This window comes from Ictalurus furcatus, chromosome 28 (genome assembly GCF_023375685.1).
Source record: "Ictalurus furcatus strain D&B chromosome 28, Billie_1.0, whole genome shotgun sequence".
NCBI lineage: Eukaryota > Metazoa > Chordata > Actinopteri > Siluriformes > Ictaluridae > Ictalurus > Ictalurus furcatus.
The window spans coordinates 6,093,192-6,113,668 of NC_071282.1; the positions used below are offsets into that span (position 1 = coordinate 6,093,192).

General features: G+C 40.2%; 1 protein-coding gene across 1 annotated transcript in view; it reads left to right on the forward strand.

The window, feature by feature from the left end:
• Positions 1-20,477, forward strand: part of si:dkey-34e4.1 (carboxyl-terminal PDZ ligand of neuronal nitric oxide synthase protein) — an 83,041-nt gene that overhangs the window by 28,879 nt on the left and 33,685 nt on the right. The window contains exons 5-8 of the mRNA XM_053617683.1: positions 1,247-1,355; positions 3,155-3,308; positions 7,916-8,061; positions 19,550-19,696. Coding sequence (XP_053473658.1) covers positions 1,247-1,355; positions 3,155-3,308; positions 7,916-8,061; positions 19,550-19,696 — 556 coding nt within the window. The remainder of the gene's footprint in view (positions 1-1,246; positions 1,356-3,154; positions 3,309-7,915; positions 8,062-19,549; positions 19,697-20,477) is intronic.

The window sequence follows — 20,477 nt, forward strand, 5'->3', positions numbered from 1 at the left end:
AAAAATGAAGGTGTGACCATTCATGCAGCAGACCAGTGGTATGTGGTTAATTCAGTACCTTCAAGATGCACATTGTTAGGACTTCCAGATGTATCATTCCTATGATTAAGGTGACTCCTGTTGCCAGATCAGAGCACAAATATGTATTAATTCATTCCCATTTCCGTCATATATCAATCAGTTATACCAGCAGGTATTAAAGACTGGCACTAATCTTGACAGTTGGCACCGGTTGTCTCTTAATACATACCGTCTGTTCTTTGACAGTTGTTGGCTAAATAGTTTTTAACCCTCAGTAACAAAATTCATTCATGAATAAAGATTAATAACTGTGCTAGTTCGACACTTCAAACCATATTTTTGGAAAAAGCCTGACTCTTGCCCGTTATTTGACATTCTTCGAATAAAAAAATTACATTTTTGATTTAAAAAAATAATAATAATCGGGTACTAGATACATAAATAGTTATGTACTGCTAATTATGGACTTAAAAAAAAGTAAAAAAAAAAAAAGACTAGAAATGCTTAAAGCTTGCCTGACGGAGGATGCACGAGCATACTTGACCATCTTAGTCTCCATGTCTGAACCCTGTTTAAACGTTTTTGATCTGTAGTGAAAAGGCAGATCATACATACACTCTAAAGAACGTGAAGGAGCATGAAATGTTCCGTGTGGAGGATGGACAAAGATCTTTCCACAAGGCATTACAGGAACAGGCTCAGTGCTGATTTCTCTCGAGTGCAGTCTTTACCAAGTATTCGTGGTGGGGGTGCCAATAATTTTGGAACTTGTGTTTTCAGTTATATCTAAATATCGTCACTGGATGAAAATGAACTGGACTGAACATAAAGGAAGTAGCAAGTAAAATACATGTGGGGTCATTTCAGTCCTAAGCACTCTGCCAAGTAATTTTGGCATTCTTCTAAAAAAAAAAAAAAAACAACAAAAAAATGTGGATCAATGTAGCCTCAGTGCTTTCTGCTGTAAAGCTTTTTCAGTGTAGATTCCAATCGCGAGTGCTTTACTGCACATCTTGTGCTTTTATGTATTGGTCATTTGTTATTTAAAATATATGCCTTTATATTCTATTCTTAGTACTCAGCCTTCTTAGTATTCAGAACATAGTTCATTTAGGATCATAGAACACTTAATCTTTCTATTTGAACTTAACTTAATTTGAGCAAAAATGATGATCTTTGTTGATACAAACAGTCCCGACAGTCTTTCTGTCCCCTTTTCCCTTAGGATATTCTATGTGTCCCATGACTCTCAGGATTTAAAGATTTTTAGCTACATTGCCAGAGATGGGTCCAGCAACACCTTCAGATGCAACGTCTTCAAGTCCAAAAAGAAGGTATTCTGATTTTTTTCTTCTTCTTCATGTCTTTAACTAAATGGAATGGAGAGTAATAGGGGGAGGAGAACCCTGAGAACTTGTGCTGGAGTTCTGAAGCTCCCATGGGGTGAGAGCTTGCATAACAAAAGAGATGTAGTTCCGGAGTCGAAGGAAAGACAAAACCTGATTTCAGCGGTGGAACTGTGTGTTCGATGACATCATCTGTATAGAAAGGGGCCGGCGAAGTGATCTTCAGGAGATAGGGAGTGGAATTAACTGCCGGTATGACTCAGTGTTGGTAAAAGGAAGGTTTGTGAAGCTGAGTGATCAAATGATGAAATAGGAGCTTTATAGTACTGGTGGACTTCTGGGTGGTAGGAGTAGGAGCCTGTTGACTACAGAGTTTCTGTAACAGAAACAGGGTGTAAACTTTAGGAGTAGTGTATGCTTGACTTCAGTGTATTGTGGGATCAGAAAGAATTAAATGTTGAGGTGGGGGAAGGGTAAGTGGTGAGGGAGGGGCTGACATGAATGAGGTATGTTAATTAGGATGAATGGGGGGTGGGATAATAAATGAAAGATGGGCTGTGTGAGGGAGGGGTTAGGACGAATGGTAAAGGGGTTGAATGAATTGATTCTGGTGAACAGAGAGGGGACTAGGATGAGTAAAGAGGGATGGGATGAGTGAGGGAGGAGATTGGAATGAAAGGGGATATGGGATTGGGGGGGAATGGTGAGGAATGAGGTGGAGGAATCAGGAAAGTGGTTAGGATGGATAGAAAGGATTCTGAAGAGTGAGAGGCAAAGTTTGAATGTATTATGGAGGGGAGGGTTGGGATGGATGTTGGAAGGGTTGAATGATTGATGGATGTTGATCGTGGTGAACAGAGAGGGGACTGGGATAAGTGAAGGAGGAGATTGGGATGAATGGGGATAGAGCATTGAGTGGAATGGCAGAGAGATAAGGAAAGAGGTAAGGATGAATAGGGGAATTCATTGGGATGACTGAGGGATACGTTTGGGATGAATTATGGAATGATGGGTTTGGGATAATTGGTGGAATGGTTTAATGGATGAGTGAGGTTGATTGCAGTGAACAGGGGATGGGATAGGTGAAGAGGGATTGGATGAGTGAGGGAGGAGATTGGGATAAACAGGGATAGAGGAATGGGTGGATTGGTGAATGAGGTGGAGGAATCAGGAAATCGGTTAGGGGAAAGGATTTGAAAGTACGAGGGACAAAGCTTGAATGAACTATGAAGGGATGGGTTGGGATAATTAGTGCAAGGGTTTAATGAATGATGAATGTTGATTGTGGTGAACAGAGATGGGTCTGGGATGAGTGAGAAAGAAGATTGCGATGAATGGGAATAGGGGATTGGGTGGAATGGCGAATGAGTGAGGAATTAGGAAAGTGGTTAGGATGGGTTGGAATGAATTATGGAGAGATGTGTTTGGGATAATTGGTGGAGCGAGTGAATAAATTAGGGACATTGATCGCGATGAACAGGGAAGGGAATAGGATGGACGAAGAGGGATTGGATGAGTGAGGGAGGAGATTGGGATAAAATAAGGATCGAGGATTGGGTGGAATGATGAAACGTGGACGAATTAGGAACGAGGTTAGGAGGAGTAGGGGAAAGGATTTGAAAGTATGAGGGACAGTATTTGAATGAACTATGGAGGGATGGGTTGGGATGAATGTTGGAAGGGTTGGATGAATGATGGATGTTGATTGTGGTGAACATGGAGGGGACTGGGATGAGAGTTTCCGAATGAAAAACGTGTTTGATGAAAATGTTGCTCTTGTCTCCCAGAGTCAGGCAATGCGTATAGTGAGGACTATAGGCCAGGCCTTCGAGGTGTGCCATAAGCTGAGTCTGCAGATTGCAGATGGACAGATGGACAGACAGATGGACAGACTTGCACTTGGAGAGAGTGGAAAATCTGAGGAGGAGACACCTAGTGAAGGTGAGACAGAAACATATCGCCTCTTTTGACCACAACAGGGCCATTGCATTTAGTTTTAGTCCCATTCTAACTTATAGTCGCTGTCCAATTTATTAGGAACATCTGACCACCTGCTCATTCATGCAGTTATCCAGTCAGCCTATTATGTGGCAGTAGCAAAATGCATCAAGTTATGCATAAAGCCTCAGATTCCAGTGGAGTGGAACCTGGTGTTGTGTTCTGCTGGTGTAGCCCATGCACCACAAGGTTCAACGTTTGGTGCTTTCTGAGATCCTTTTCTGCTTACCACCGTTGTGAAGAGTGGTTATTTGGGTGGTCTGCCTGTCAGCTTGAACCAGTCTAACCATTCTTCTCTGACCTCTCACATCAACAAGGCGTTTCCGCCCACAGAACTTCTGCACACTGGATAGTATTTGTTTTTCGCTCCATTCTGTGTAAGCTCTATAGAATATTGTGTGAGAAAATCCACATGATTGGCTGTTTGGGTAATTGAGTGATTGATCGGATGTACAGGCAGGGACGCAAATTTGCTGAAGGGTATGCAAGATCAGTGTTGGTGCCCCAAGTTCATCTCACTCGTCTTCTCTGTCTCTCTCACTCATGTTCCCTCTGTCTGTCTCACTCGTATTCCCTCTGTCTCTCACTCATCTTCCCTCTGTCTATCTCACTCATCTTCCCTCTGTCTCTCACTCATGTTCCCTCTGTCTCTCACTCATCTTCCCTCTGTCTCTCACTCATGTTCCCTCTGTCTATCACACTCACGTTCCCTCTGTCTGTCTCACTCACGTTCCCTCTGTCTATCTCACTCATCTTCCCTCTGTCTATCGCACTCATCTTCTCTGTCTGTCTCACTCATGTTCCCTCTCTGTCGGTCTCACTCATGTTCCCTCTGTCTGTCTCACTCATGTTCCCTCTGTCTATCACACTCACGTTCCCTCTGTCTGTCTCACTCACGTTCCCTCTGTCTATCTCACTCATCTTCCCTCTGTCTATCGCACTCATCTTCTCTGTCTGTCTCACTCATGTTCCCTCTCTGTCGGTCTCACTCATGTTCCCTCTGTCTGTCTCACTCATGTTCCCTCTGTCGGTCTCACTCATGTTCCCTCTGTCGGTCTCACTCATGTTCCCTCTGTCGGTCTCACTCATGTTCCCTCTGTCTGTCTGTCTCACTCATGTTCCCTCTCTGTCTCTCTCACTCATCTTCCCTCTGTCTCTCTCACTCATCTTCCCTCTGTCTCTCTCACTCATCTTCCCTCTGTCTGTCTCACTCATCTTCCCTCTGTCTCTCTCACTCATGTTCCCTCTGTCTGTCTCACTCATGTTCCCTCTGTCTATCACACTCATCTTCCCTCTGTCTATCTCACTCGTCTTCCCTCTGTCTGTCTCACTCGTCTTCCCTCTGTCTGTCTCACTCGTCTTCCATCTGTCTGTCTCACTCGTCTTCCATCTGTCTGTCTCACTCGTCTTCCCTCTGTCTCTCATTCATGTTCCCTCTGTGTATCTCACTCATCTCCCTTCTGTCTCTCTCATTCATCTTCCCTCTGTCTGTCTCACCCGTCTTCCTTCAGTCTGTCTCACTCGTCTTCCCTCATCCCCTTTTTCCAGTTTGATTAGTCTCTTTGGTTTCTCTTTGATGGTGTCAAATGTGTCTTTCTTTGTCCTCAAAATGGTAGACAAGTTAAGCTAGATTCATTTGTTCAGCTTCAGTGAGACTCAGGCTTTTAAGCTGCTCTAGACTGGGCTTGTATATATAGCATCAATGGAGCCATGAGTCTCTTGGGCTTGGGGATCTTTCTGTTGCAGAATGTCATCAAGCATTCTAATGATCCTGCCAGTGTAATTTATTTGTCTGTTTATCTTTACGATTGAAATGATTGGGTTTTAAATATAATATCCATTCACACTTACTAGACCAGATTTATAGGTGGAGATCACTCCAGGCATTGCATTACCCAGTACAAATATGGAATTCTTTTATTTTTTTCCCTTTGTAATGAGCTCTAATGAACTTTTAAGCTCCAGTGCTTGCATCGTTAACTGCATGCTAGCTCATTCAGCTGCCTGAAAGCCAAGTTATACTACTATAATCACAGAAAATTCAGCTCATACTGAGACCAGCCAAAGAGTGCATTCAATGTATTATTATTATTATTATTATTATTCCTGTAATGAATGCTTAAGCCCTGGTGTTTAGCTATTTCTGTGCATTGCTGTACCTTGCCCTCTTAAGTGATGAAAATATACCTACTTAATACAGCTTTCATTAACATACCTATCCAAGAGCAGTGTCACAGATTCTGCATCCAGCTTCATCGCCTTCTCCAGTATTAGTCTAGTTACCAGTGCTTAGGCTAGTTTTACTGCATTAAGGTTTTCAAAGCATGGTGTTGCTCTCTGCTAACAGGAGAATTATCTGGCTGCGCTGAGTGCTTACCGGTTTCAGTCTTTTTTTTTTTTTTTTTTCCTTTTCTAAACAGACTGAGATGGGGGGTGGAGTGAAAGCGTGTTCATAGGACTGCCCAAATAAACACAAGCAAGCACTACAGTTTTCCAAATGGGTTTTCTCAGCCACATAATGCACTTGTGCTGAGGCCTTTGCTTAAATAATTATTTTCGATCATGTTCTACATGTTAAAAATGCAATAAACCGTTGCACTTTTAATCGCAAGTAGGGATGCACCGAATGTTCGGCAACTGAAATTATTCGGCCGAATAAGTGAAAAGGCCGAATAAATTTGACCGAACAATAACGTGTTTGATGACTCGACAAAATAGCCTATCAACCAGAGTGAGACGCGCGAATGTCACGACCTCCACTTCCGGCAGCGCGCTCGGAGCGATGAGGGAGAGCGCACATGCACAATCTACGTGCACGAGTGCTCAGCGACCGCATGCTCTTTGGATGTCGACAACCGTGACATTGTTTACTGTGGACACGTGCGTTTGTTTTGTTTGAGTATTCTGTCATGTCGCGGGACGTAAGGGAGTAGAGTACGGAAGCAGGTAAAGATGTATTTATTTAAGGGCAGGCAGACAAATCCAAATCGTAATCCAAAAAACATAGTCGAGACAGGCAAAGGGTCGGGCGATCGGCAAACAGGCATAAACGGGGCAAAGCAGGAATCAAAGTCGCGGTCACAGGAAACAGGGTCACGACACAAAACGAGAAACATGAACTAGTACTATGGACTGGGAGCGGAAACACCAGCGGGGACTAAATGAACTGATCTATAGTTTAAACTAACTAAATCTATCAAGGGACATAACATTAACAACGTATCTAACTATAGTATATCTACTATAATACTCCACGAGGTGTACAGGGACGCCAGCGGTATATATCCCCAATATAATCAACCGTATAGAACCCAATAGAACCATTTATCGCACTCTTGTCAATGCACTTCTTAATGCACTGTTTAGTTGTAGGCTTCAGAGTGTTTCATTCTTTCAGCAGTCAGTTATAGTCCTAACATCAGCTATTCAAGGGGTAACCACATCAAAATATTTTTATTTTACTAATTTATTTATTTCAAGTTATATTGTGCCTTGTTGGTAGCCTATGCCCGCTGGAATGAAAAAAAAAAATGTTCAGTGTTAAATAAATATTTTCAAAATGAAAGTTTTTGTAATTGATTTTTTTTCTTTGAAAAGCAAGACAAAATAGTAAAAAGCACATTTTGACTATTTAATTCATGCAATGGTGAAAAATGGCATGGAAATAATGCGAAAAATCATGTTCGGTATTCGGCCTTCGGCCAAGTTTTTCATCATCTTCGGCTTCGGTCAGGAATTTTCATTTCGGTGCATCCCTATTGGCAAAGGAATCGCTGCAATCGTACACGTTTAATCCCAAAGTCTCTTGAAGGCCAGAGATGGAAATAATATCCGAAAGGTCAAGCAGTACTTCAATGCCAGTGGTAGAATTGCTGATATTGAATGAAATCAGAGGCTGATTACCATAATACAAATTAGCCATGTAAACTGATCCCCCATTGGCTTTTTCATTGGTAACCAATTTAGATATTTTGGGAGGAAACATTTTGAAGTAAGTTGTGTGTATTAAGCTATAATAAAAAGCAGGGATAGAAAATAAGGACTGAAATGGAAAAAGTGCTCTTCCTTTGCTGTGAAATGTAATGCGTAAGAGGTAATCCATGACTAGGTGTGCGTTACACGGTTTGAACGCAGGACGTGGTGGCGGAGAACCGCCCAACACAAAGCGGAGAGAAAAGTATAATGAAGCTGAGAGTTTTAACTGTATGTTACTATGGTTACAGTTGTTTATAGGACAGGAACGACCATGCTGTATGCACGGTTTTAACACACACACCTGCCAGCCAATCAGAATCGAGTATTTGGACAGACCGTGGAATAAGATGTTCTATTATTCTGGCCTCAAATAGCATTCAATAGTTTTTTTGTTTTTTTTCCCGTGTATTTACAGCCCAAAACGTACATTTCAGTGTGACAACCGTCAGACAGTGGCGCTTATATCCAGGGTTAGAAGTGCCAAATCCTCACTACGCACGCGTAACTGGGCTCTGAATGCAGCCCGGTATTTCTTTACTCGTAAGAAGATCAAAATGTTATGTTGTTTCTCACAGGCCATGAGTCGAGCAGAGCTGAGCTCGTCAGTGTGATAGAAATGGAGACGAAGTCGCTGCCAGCCGGTGCTTGTGAACAAGCTATTACCGACGTCCTTCAGAGCCTGTCAGAGCTGAACATGGTGAAGCCAGAGCAAACTCTCCAGGTGAGATATCGGTAGGTTCTGTAATCGTGTACGAGTGGTTTTTAAGTGTGTTTGAGAGTGTAATGTGTATCATAGAGTTGTTTTACATCATTTAGTCTGACAGATGGCTTCTTAAAATGCCACGTCAAGACGGTCATTAAATGTAATCTTCCTGTCAGAGGAAGCTCTCTTTATATCCCATGCGCCCTCAGCCTCTCTTTAACTCTTCTGTCCATAAGGCGTTTATTTGATGGTGTCTTTCTACATTAGGTCCCTAAATGTGTTTTTCTGCTAGTCTTCAACCGCATTACTACGAGAGGTAATAATACAGCTCAAATTCACATTAAGCTGCTTATCCGAGCTGAGTCACGTGACCTGTAATGTCATCTTGCAATGCAGAGTTGCATAAGAAAACGGCTCTAGGCTTTCCGATACGGATCCAGGGCCGAGTACCAGTATGAGTGCTGACGCTGACTCGAAACCCTGACTCGTTAGCGGACTGGATTCGAGGTATTAATTACACTCCAATCCTCCGACACGATTCATGTGGGTGATGTTGACCGATAATGCACGGATTATGCTTTGATGTAGGACATTGTGTCTCTGATGGATCACACGAGCTTTCAGAGAGTCGGCTCGGTTGCAAAGAAGATGCCGGTATTGCATCAGTGTCAGCTATCGGCCAAAACCCAGGGCTCTCGTATCGCTATTGGATTAAAAATAGAGAAAGCGGGATTGCTTATTTTGTGCTGGCGTTTTTTTTTTCTGAAACAGGATGCATAGACGATCAACAGGATGATTCGTGTATTGAATTCAGTGAATTTCAGCGCAAGATTGCACTCGTCGTCAAGAAATAACGAATTCATTTGCATACATTGTAGTTTATTTTAGACAGATGTTAAGGAAATTTGTTTTAAAACGACCGATATCACAGTCGATCTTGTATTTGACGTTTATTGTTTTCTTTCCCGAATGTACGTTTATTTACGTAAACAGAAAACACATTACTCAAATTAACATTAACACACGAACTACATTCTGAAGATTAAAGTAAGATTTTTTTAACTTATTGAATGTTATTAATTCATATTCACATGGACTGAATTCTAAAAACCCTCCTGTGAGGCTTCACATTCACTCACCACAAACACAAGCATTTCTACTTCATCACTGAATATAAAACTGGTAATATATAATATCAACTTTTTTATATATTAACATTAACTGGATATGAAATATACTACACTACAGATATATTTTTCTGTGCAATATATACTTTTTTGTCAATTCATCTTCTTTTAAATCTTTCAACCATGTACCGGTGCTTTAATTCAGCGCGCGAGTGGGGGGGTGAGGGGGCGGGGGGGTGGGTTGGATGGGTGATTAGACTCGACGCCGCTTCACTGCTGCAGCGTCCGGTGTAAAATTTTACCAGCGCAGAGATTACAAACTGCAGTTTTGTCGTCATTCCACACACAAGAGACATCATCTTTACACACAGCATGAAATCTACGTGTTTTCCCGCCCTCTTCTGATCGACAGGATATAATCGGCCCTGATCGTCGGATGTTTTTTAAATGTGAGAAATTGCCTTTACAATTTTTAAATATAATTTTTAAAATAATTATACAACTTTAAAAATACATCAGTGCAACTCTAGTTTAAATAATTAATAAAAACAAACATCTAGTCCGTTGGCTAATTTTAGAATTAAAATGTTTGTTTTATTCTGAACTCTGTTTACGTCGCTCTCTCTCGCTCTCTCTCTCTCTCTCTCTCTCTATATATATATGTATATATATATATATATAGAGAGAGAGAGAGAGATTTTTACAGCACGGGTTGTTGGGGTATACGGTTTTTATATTTTGTTTTATCAAAATGATGCGACACGCTGTTTTCTGTATAAAGTCTAACGCAGATCCAAAGACTAGGAAGGTTTTTGAGATTTTCCGTGCCGAATATTGAAGAATGTAGCATTTCAGAGGAAAATGACTTAAAACTACACGCAGAAATGTCATATTTTCACTCTTATTTGCAGGCTTTATGAAGTTTATTTTGTGATGGTTGCGGCCAAAGACGCTTGTATTTGCTGCATTTATTATTTTTCTTTCAAAAGGAAAAAAAAAACATTGTTTTTGTGTGGAAATCTACATGAATTGGCAACATTGCGACGGCACGAAAGTGTCTTTCGCCGTGATGACTGTTGGTAAATGAAACCTTTTAGCCGTACTCATGTTCGACGCACGTGAATCGAAGAGGTCGTTGGCCGAACGCGCGTCGTGATGACGTCACACGATCGGCCGTAAATCTGAAAAAGCTCCTCCGAATAGTGCGGAGTCCGCTTGATTTCTGCTCTCGCAAACTCGCGCAATCCTGGATCGATCGGGGAACTGACATGTCTGTGAACATGACACACACTGTTGGGGTGTACAGTGTGATGTGATTGAAGTGGGCGGAGCTTAAAGCCCTCCTCAAAGTTGCTGACATGTTTGGTTCAGTATTTACGTTTTATGTTACCGCTGTGTATTTCTCATCGTATTTACGCCACGTACCACGGCTACGGTAACTACTCCTTTATAATGCTCCGACAAGTGTACGTAGAGTCTTAACTTTAGATGAGACAGCGAGTGTGGAGTAAACAGCACGGCTGGTTTCAGCGGTTTCTCTACATGATGCAAGTTGCTGTTTATAGCAAGTGTAAGAATAAAAAGGAGTGGGCCGTCCAGCTGCCGTGTTTGATTATCCTGTAGGCGGGCATCGTTTCACGCTGATGTCACTGACTGCACTGAAATGCCAGTGATGCTTTCTGACCACGCTGGATTATACAGCTGTTGCCTGAAGCTAAAGCTTCCCAGCCTGAAAATAGCACAAGCGCCTCTCCTCTCATGCACAGCAAGCAGCCGCTGCGAGGTACACGGCACGGTTCTTCTGTTCCGACGCGCTTCCGAAAGTCATCCATCACTTGCGGAATCTCTGACAGAAGAAAAGATCGGCCGCCCGCGAGTGATGTGTAATTAATAGTAAAAAAAAAAAAAAGGACAGCTTCCACAAACGCCCATGACGGGTCTAACAGCAATGATTTATAGCCTCCGCTGATTTCAATCAGACGCTTGGCAATTACGAACCAGCCAAGCAACACGGACCCCTTCTCGAGGATCCGGAGTCACCACGTGAACCCAAATGGTACGCCGATATTTACAGAAGGAGATTTGTGTGTGTTTAAAGTTCAGATCAAGCACGGGGTTTATATCGATTTTCTGGCCTCCGCGTTCAGAATCTCTAAATTGCCCGTGTGTCACTCATCCAAGTTTGGCAGATTTTTCTCGAGTAGAAAAAAAAAAAAAAATTCCAGAATCTATAACACAAGAACCTGCCTTTAATTAACCGAGAAGAAAAAAAAATCAGGGCTAGAAAATCAGGACCTATGATCTTGAATTTCAGAACCGCGAATAAGTCAGACAAGCCCCTGTTTTACTCGAATTAAACCCTGCTTTTGTAAATCTTCACTTACATTTTGCCATAACTCGCACTTTTAATACTTTTTAAATTCAAATACAACCCGGGTTCCAAAAAAGTTGGGACAGTATGGAAAATGTAAAAAAAAAAAAAAAAAAAAAAAAAAAAGGTCTTTTGAAAATTCACTTCACCCTGTAATATACCAAAAACACATGATTAACATTATTTGATGTTTTAGTTTGTGAATTGAATTTATTTTTGAAAATACACACTCGTTTCAAATCTGATGACTGCAACACGCTCCAAAATAGTCGGGACAGTCGACTGTTTACCACTGTGTGACATCACCTTTTCTTTTAATAATACGTATTAAGCGTTTGGGCGCTGAAGACACTGGTGGTTTTCAGCCTCGCCCTTTACGCACCGAGATTTGACCGCATTCCTTGAATCTTTTAATGATATTGTGCACTGTAGAAGCTGAAATGCCCAAAATCCTACCGATTTGTCTTTGGGGAATGTTCTCAAAGTGTTGGATTATTCACTAACACAGCTGTTGGCAGATCGGCGAGCCTCGACCCATCCTTGCTCTTGAAGGACTAGACCTTTTTTGGAGGCTCCTTATATACTATGATTAGACGATCGCCTCACCTGTTTCACATCACCACCTTATTTCAACTCGTCACATCGCTATTAGTCCTAAATTGCCCCTGTCCCAACTGTTTTGGAACGTGTCGCATGCATCAATTTCAAAATAAATGTTTGCCTTCAAAAAAAAAAAACTATGCAGTTTATTAAGTAAAACATCAAATACCTTGTTTGTTTGTTTGTTTGTTTTTTTAAATATTGTTTTGTTTAAATAAAAGTCAAAGTACATGTACAAATCACTTTTGTAAAAACTCATGTTTTCATTAGCATTTTCCATACTGTCCCAACTTTTCTGGAATTGGGGTTGTACGTTTTAAATTTGATAAATAACAAGTTATTACAGTCATGCAGTACAAACACAGTACATTGCATATTAAAAAAAAAAAAAAAGTTTGTCACCCTTTCTCACACTTTTTTGCAACACAAATGTTTCCATTTAGATTTTCTTACATACGTTAAAATATTCATAAAAGCAGGATTTAAAAACCCCACTTTGTTCTTTTCTCTGAAGTGCACTGCCAGAGGCAGCGAAGCCGTTGTCCCTCCTGTTAATCTGATGGAATGAAAGCAACAGGACACAATGAGGCTGAATGTTGCTTCTTTTTTTTTTTCCTCCGCGGAGTGAATCCGTCTAATCCCGAAACCTGGAATGTTCCTCGTGGCTTTGGAGGTGGGCCATGAAATACTGGTCAGAGACTCAGTTTCAGAAAGATAAGAGGAGAGAGAGAAACCGAGATGAACGCATGGATGAATTTTACTAATTGCTATCCTTGTGCCAAATAGGGAGGAATTAATTGGGAAGAAATGGACAAAAAGGCCGCGCACTGGCACGCCTTTCATGCTTATCCACTATACAAATATCCACTTGGATATTATCCTAATCTTGTACTTTTGTGTGATCATGCTTTTCTACATTTCTCTGTCCATCAAGACGCTGTGGAGAAAGACACAAGACGAGAGCGTGCTGTTTTAGTAATGTAATCTTTTAGCGCTCTCTGGTGGACACAGTGAGCTGTTGCAATGGAAAGATGAGATGTATAACATCGAGGACTGTTGTTGTAATTGGTGGTGGTGTTGTTTTATTAGCTATAATTTTACTGCACAGTTGGCAAGTCGTGAAAGTTACAGACGTACATATTAATTAAATGAAATAAAATTCAGTGCATTAAGGCGCACACGCTGATTCTTTAATACGTCGAAAATTCTGAACGATTCTGCATCAGTTAACACATGGTACTGATCACACTTTTACACAGGCTAACGAATAAAGCTTTTTTAAAAAAAAATATCGTCGCTTTTTTTATGCATCAGATTATACTTTTGTCATAAATGTCATTCTTTAAAAGATATTTGAAGTTCTCTACAAAAACCTGTGAGCTATGTCATCTTCAACCCACCTTTTATTTACCATTCACGTTCAACACACAGTGTAAAACAGTTTTAGAACGTTATTCTTTTTCTTTCTTTCTTTTTTTACATTAAGTAGTAATTTAATATATGATTTGATATTTATGTGAACATAAATTATGCTGTAAGGGACGCATTTAATCAGATCTGTCTGTACGTGAAATGACACAAAGGTCTGTTTTATTTATTTATTTATTTTTCTCGAAAAAATGAGTAGATTTAGTTTAATTATTGAAATCTTTTTTTTGTACTTTTGCCTTCAAACATGCAAATATTATGAACATTTAAGCGACACTTGTACTGACAGCCCTAATAAATATATTCGTTTTTATAATAAACGAAAATAATTATACCATGGGGGAAAAAAAAAGTAGGATAAACAAATCAATAGTCACATCATGGAAGGACCAAGACGTGACTATTGATTTGTTTAACCTACTTTTTTTTTTTTTCCCATAGTATAATTATTAATTATAGTATAAACAGTTTTCCTTTCCTAAAAATCATATATATATATATATATATATATAGATAGATAGATAGATAGATAGATAGATAGATATTATATGGCTCAATGAAGATACAAGTTCAGTGATAGGAGGTTGAATTGCTTCTCCTTTGGTAAAAGTGGTGAAGCCAGTCAAGGAAACTACTTTTTTAAGTTTGAAATTTTTAAGATATTGAAAATTTTTCCACACGGATGATTTGATATGATTTAAGTAAGAATACATAGTTTTATCATGGACACTGTCACATAATGGAGGATTGAGCTGGATGCCTGTGCAGATAAGAGTTTTATTGAAGAGAGGCAGGCAGACAAATCCAAAACGTGAATCAAAAGCGTGGTCAAAATCCAGGCAAAAGGTCAGGCGATCAGCAAGCGGGCGTTAACTAGGCTAAACAAGAATCGGACGACGAGGGCGAGAACAAGATAAAAACTATGAATAGAGGAACAACGGCTTGGTATACGGAAAACGTACGTAATACTTCGGGCCGAACAATGAGACATGAGGGGCTTAAATACTAAACGAAATCAGGGGGATAACACAGAACAGCTGAATACAATGAGGACATGTAAGGGAAACAACCTATGACAGTAAAGTGGAGGAGATGGGACATAAACCATAACAAAACACACGTGTCAAAAGTAAACAAAGTCAATGTCGTATGTGAACCCGGAAGAACGCCCTCGCGTTTCGAGCTTCGGAGCGTGCTGCGTGCTCCGGCGCTTAGCGTGAGAGGAAATCGTGACGGACACCAATCTGTTTTTTTGTATTTTTCTACAAATATTCATCAGACATTAGTCTGTAGTTAATGCATTGATTGGTTAATTTATACCATCACTAGACCTAGACAATACACCTCAAGTCCAGCTCCATAAACTACTTGAGAATAATAATAGCTGCCGCCATTTCATGTTTTTCCTCTGATAAGTTTGATGAACACACGTAGATGGTAATGCATTTTAATGTGTTCTAATCAGTTTTGTAAAAAGCCAAAAACTCATCCCAGCTGTGAAGAATGGCTTCATGGTTTAGGTTTGCTTTGCTGCCTCAGGCCTGGATAGTTTCTGCAGCAAGATTCTTGCCTGGTATTAACGTCCGTCATGGCTAAGCGACCAGCACTTAATACACAGGGTCAAATGCGTCTTCGTGATCCAGTCGCTCAGAACACGTTTGGAGATGTTTCAGGACGCACGTGGACACAATACATTTGCAGTCTGAACAGCCAAGTGCCCCTGATCAAGAGCTCAACATCAAAGAGCTCCAGTCACCCGTGTAGCAGATTTGTGGTTTTCATGTGCCTTGGGCGTTTTTGCATACATCATCTTAATGAAATCTGTATGTTAAATGGTGCATACTAGCCACATGTTGAGTCTCCTCTTATATGCCTGTTTCTTGTTACCCAGTTTACTGTAGCCTCAGATTCCTGTTCCTGGTCTTCTGCTGGTATTGCCCATCCACCTCAAAGTGCAACATATTTTTGTGCTTTGAGATGTGCAAAATATTGTAAAGAGTTGTTATTTGAGTTACCATAACCTTCCTGTTGGCTCACACCCTTTGCACAAAGCAAGATTCATGAAGACACGGTCTGCCCATGTTGGTCTGGAAGATCGATTGACCTGCACAACGCCCTGATCTCACCCCCACTGAACACCTTTGGGATGAATTGAAACAATGATTGCCCGCCAGGTCTTCTTTTGACCAACTCCTTAATTAATTGTGATAGTTTTGGAAAGGGATGTTCAACAAGCACATCTGGTTGTGATGGTCAGATGTCCACATACTTTTGACCATCTAGTGAATGTATACGGTGAGTAAAATTACGTATGCAACCCACATTTTATTTCGGTCCGGACGTCGAAAAAAATTCTTCGATGCCAGTATGAGTAAACTTTTAACTGACCAATCTGAGAGCATGCTATATATAGGTTTGGGTCTTTGTTTGGCTAGTATATTTCGGACCGGGAGTCACATTTTGGCAGATTTAGTAACCGTGCTCGCAAAATGCAATCACGAGTGGTCCCTGAAGATGAAACTGTCCATCTTGACTGTCTGCTTGTGACCGGCTCATCCAAGCCAGATGTTAATAAATCTTAACAGAGCCCGAGGGAACGATGAATTCATAATTGTAAAATTGGAATTCTACATCAGAATGTCAGGGTAACAGTCTATTGTCTGACGTTTATTAGAGGTTTGGTGATGAAACAAGACAAAACGCATGAGAAAATCAACAACAGAATGAAAAAGAATCCAGACCTAAACCCAAATAAAGCTGCAAGCAGCAATTAAGGGGCCAAGCACTAAAGAGGCCAAATGAGGAGCTAAACAAGAATGGCAGGGAGCACCAACTGTAAAAATAAATGAATAAAAAACAATTTTAGACATTTATAAAATGGTTGAAAAGGCATAAATACAACCAGTTATATAATTTAAGTATTTAATTGTATCTTTGACCAATAGTTTGTGCTGTCACCAAATTGATATGGTGTGGTCAGGGTGGTGTTTCAATGCCACACACAAAGTGTTGCAGAGATACCGCCGATGCATTAAAAATGAGAATATTTTTGGTCTATTAAAAAGCTTTTGATAAATTTTGGCAGGCATGGTCTGAAGAATTGAATCTGGTGAAAATCGGTTCGGTTTTCAACAAAATTCAACATGGCGGACAGCAAGTTCGATCGACTGTGGCATAATTGGTATCGTTGTTCTCGGAATAACTCGCTCAAGACCACTTTCGTTACAATAGGCAAAATTATTCATATGCTATTAACATTTAAAAAAAAAAAAAAAAAAAATCATTATACTGTTTGACCACAAGGCGGTGCTGTCTCAAAACTTCTTGAGTAACTTCAGGGCATGGTGCTGATGACGCGTACAGAGTTTCGTAATTATATGCCAGTGTGTTCGTAAAATATAGAAGTTTAATACAAAATTAAAAATGGCCGACGCCCAAAATGGGAAAATTGTGTACCATTCGACTCGGTATGCCGTACCAAATGTAATGAGATAAACCTCGTGATTTTTGGTCGACCTATTCAGAAGATATGAGCAAAATTAGCCATTTTTCCATATCTCATGACCCGAAAACCGTGCAGGTACCCTTAGGTCACGCTTGCGGCGTGGCGCGGGGACGTAATGATGTGTGCCATTGATCGATCTATGTTCTAAAACATGTCAAATGGGAACATGAAAGGAATAATCTAAAAGCGACTCATGTAAACATATTAATCACAATATTGTCTTTTTCAGAATAAGGTCAATAATTGGATTATTGCTGTCCATGTAAACGTAGACAGTGTGTTCAATAAAGACGTTTATTTTGTCTAATTAATTTAGTAGAAGTTCTAAATCCCAGTACTTATAAAGCGCTTGCAAACTTTATTTATTTATTTATTTATTTATTTTGCTACTGCATAAGCCAAATCTATCAACTTTATTTCCTGAAATTAATTAGGTGAATCTCTTAACTAGAGCTTTTGAGGAAAGTAAGATAAGTTGTTTATGGATTGTTGGACATTTTGAGGTCTGTTTTTGGACCCGTATAGTTTAAAAAAAAATTTTTTTTATTGGAGTCACCACCGTAACTGCGGTGCCCTTTGTGAAGAAGAAGAAATGAGTTTGGGTTTTTGACAGGCCAGAAGGAGAAAATAATTAGTTTTAATTCTGTACTAGCTGTGTTCCACGTTTCTGTCCCCCAGAGACCCGCAACAGCCTCATCTCCGAGCTAAGCAGACAGGCCAAAGCTACTTAGAGAAAATGAGTTTCTTGCGCTTCGAGAAGAAATGTATTTGAGCTCATAAAACTTTAATGAGCTCCTTAAAGGTACTGGGGTTCGAATTTTTTCATGTTTAAATGGCATGGCGAGACATTTGGAGCTAGCCTTGAATGCAAGGCTTTTGATTTTTTGCTGTCTTTTATATGAGAATTAGTTTGAAAATCACTTCGAGTGTATGTATGTCATGTGCTTTCGGCTTTTCTTCTGTGCTGTTTCCGGACTTAACGACTTTACACTTTTTTGGAGACATTTTATCAAGTCTACCTGCCGTATAGGTCACTGTGTAGTTTGTTCTAATTGAATAAAACAACTCCTGAGTAATGGGCTGTCATGTGGTCTGATGTAAAGACGAGTTGCTTTTACGACCCTGATATCGATTACTTTCCAGTAACAGCACTTATTGTCTTATTGTGATTTTATTCGTCTTGTACTTCAGCAGTTTGGCAATGAATTTGTTACTGAATGACACATCATACTTTTTTTTTTGTTTTTTTTAAATTCGTTTATAGCTACGTTTAATGTTGTGGAAAACGGGTTGGTTCCTCTCGTCATTCCACTGCAACAGCCGTAAACAGTCGTTCTTTCGCGAATACATGCCTCCTCGCGGAAAACGTCACCGTATCAACAATTACACGTTTTTTTTTTTTTTAACATGCGTTCATCATACATGTCCCTGTGTACCTTGTTACTATAGAAACAATAACGTATTGACCTACTACTCTCTCGTGACTCTGGTTCTCTCTATTCTTCTATCGCTTGACCTTAGTTCCGCTTTTGATGCTGTACGTCATGACTAGGGCTGGGTATTGTGACCAATTTGGTGATTCGATTCTTATTGATATGGATTCGCTTCGATTCAATATGGATTAGTTATCAATATTTTATTTAAAAGGTAAATCCCAGGAATCCATGTTTTAATATGAACGCTGGTAACGGAAAGCCTCCTACTTAGCTATGTTACTGGAATACATGTTTACTTTAACAACAGGGCGCACACAATTATGTTGAATTGCTTTTACTTTGAGTAACTAACATTATAACAAGAAATTATAACTATGTGCATACAGTGCACACAAGGTAAGCACAAACTGCACATCAGTGTAAAAAAAAATAATAAGAAAAACCTTCTAAACGTGCATCAGTGAAATTCATGAACAACTTTGAAGCACGTTTAAGAAATAAAACCGTTTTCAAAATTCAAAAACGTGAAAGATGGCGACATGTTCAGGACGAGAGGCGAACTGCAGATAATATTCACATCCTCTCGAGTAAAGCACGCACGTTGAGAATCGATTCAGGAAATCGTTTTGTTGAATCGAATAGCGATTCAAATCTGAGAATCGATATTTTTTTACCCAGCCCTAGTCATGACTGACTTCTCTCCCGCCTCTCGGATATCGTGTGTCACGGGTGCTGCTCTTTCCTGGCTTACTTCGTGCCTCACTGATGGACAGGTTTACATTTCAGTGCAGGACCGTCAGTCGTCTGCAGTCTCTCTGAAATTAGGTGTCCCTCAGGGATCAGCTCTTGGACCTCTACTATTCATTATATATATAATGCCTTTGGGTCGGCTTATTGAGTTATTTATAATGCCTTTGGGTCGGCTTATTGAGTTTGATGAGTGATAAGTGCTACTGTACCTCGACCCCGACTTTAATTCGGTTCTATTACATATGTCTGTCTGTTTAATAACAATCCATCCTCACTGTCTTATTTGTAGGAACTTGAGGAGATGCCTCTTCACCCTCTGTCTCCCAGCAGCCCCCACTCTCTGTCTCTCACACCATTGGCTGACCAGCACCACCTGCAGTTACTACAGCAGCAGGTACTCCAGCAGCAACAGCAAGCTCAAGTCGCTGTGGCGCAGGTAAGACTTGTCTCCCACACGCACACACTTCAAGGATTCAGAAACTTTTGACTGGCAGTGTACACCAAGATTGTTTCTCATGAGACTGTTTATCAGGGTCAAAATTGATTGCTTGAAATAAATCAGACTGTTATGAGGGGAGAAAAGGTTTATTGCTTCCTGGTATCTATCTCTTTCTCTCTCACACACACACACATACATGCACACACCATTTTGATATATGTCTATCGATTTCTTTATTACTGTAGCTAAATTCATGCTACACATATCCTTAATCTTGGTAATGGTAAATGTAATGGTAAAACCTTTTTTTTTTTTTTTTCAAACTTATTTGATTTATTAAATATATTGCAGGTTTATACATCATTATGGCGACATTTATTCCTCACAGAGGTCCACAAATCGACGCTCACACAAAACACACACACACATGCAAATGTTAACACTGGGAAAATATTACTCCATAAATCCATCCCATCCCATCTCATCTGCTCTTGTTTGGCGTAATGCGCGTTGACGTTATGATTACGCGAAAAAAAAATGACATCTGATCCTGAGCCACAGTAAATGCTATTTGTGCTCCGATTCGCTGACCAGCTGCTCCGTTATGACCCATGGAGCTGCGTTGAATCAAATATTAATAAACCGCACACTTTATATACACACACACACACACACACACGTCAGACTTGCACACATAGAAAGAGCCACCTTTTAAATGTCATGACACAACATCAAAACAATAACCTTATAACCATGTGAGCTCGATCAGGGAGTCGAT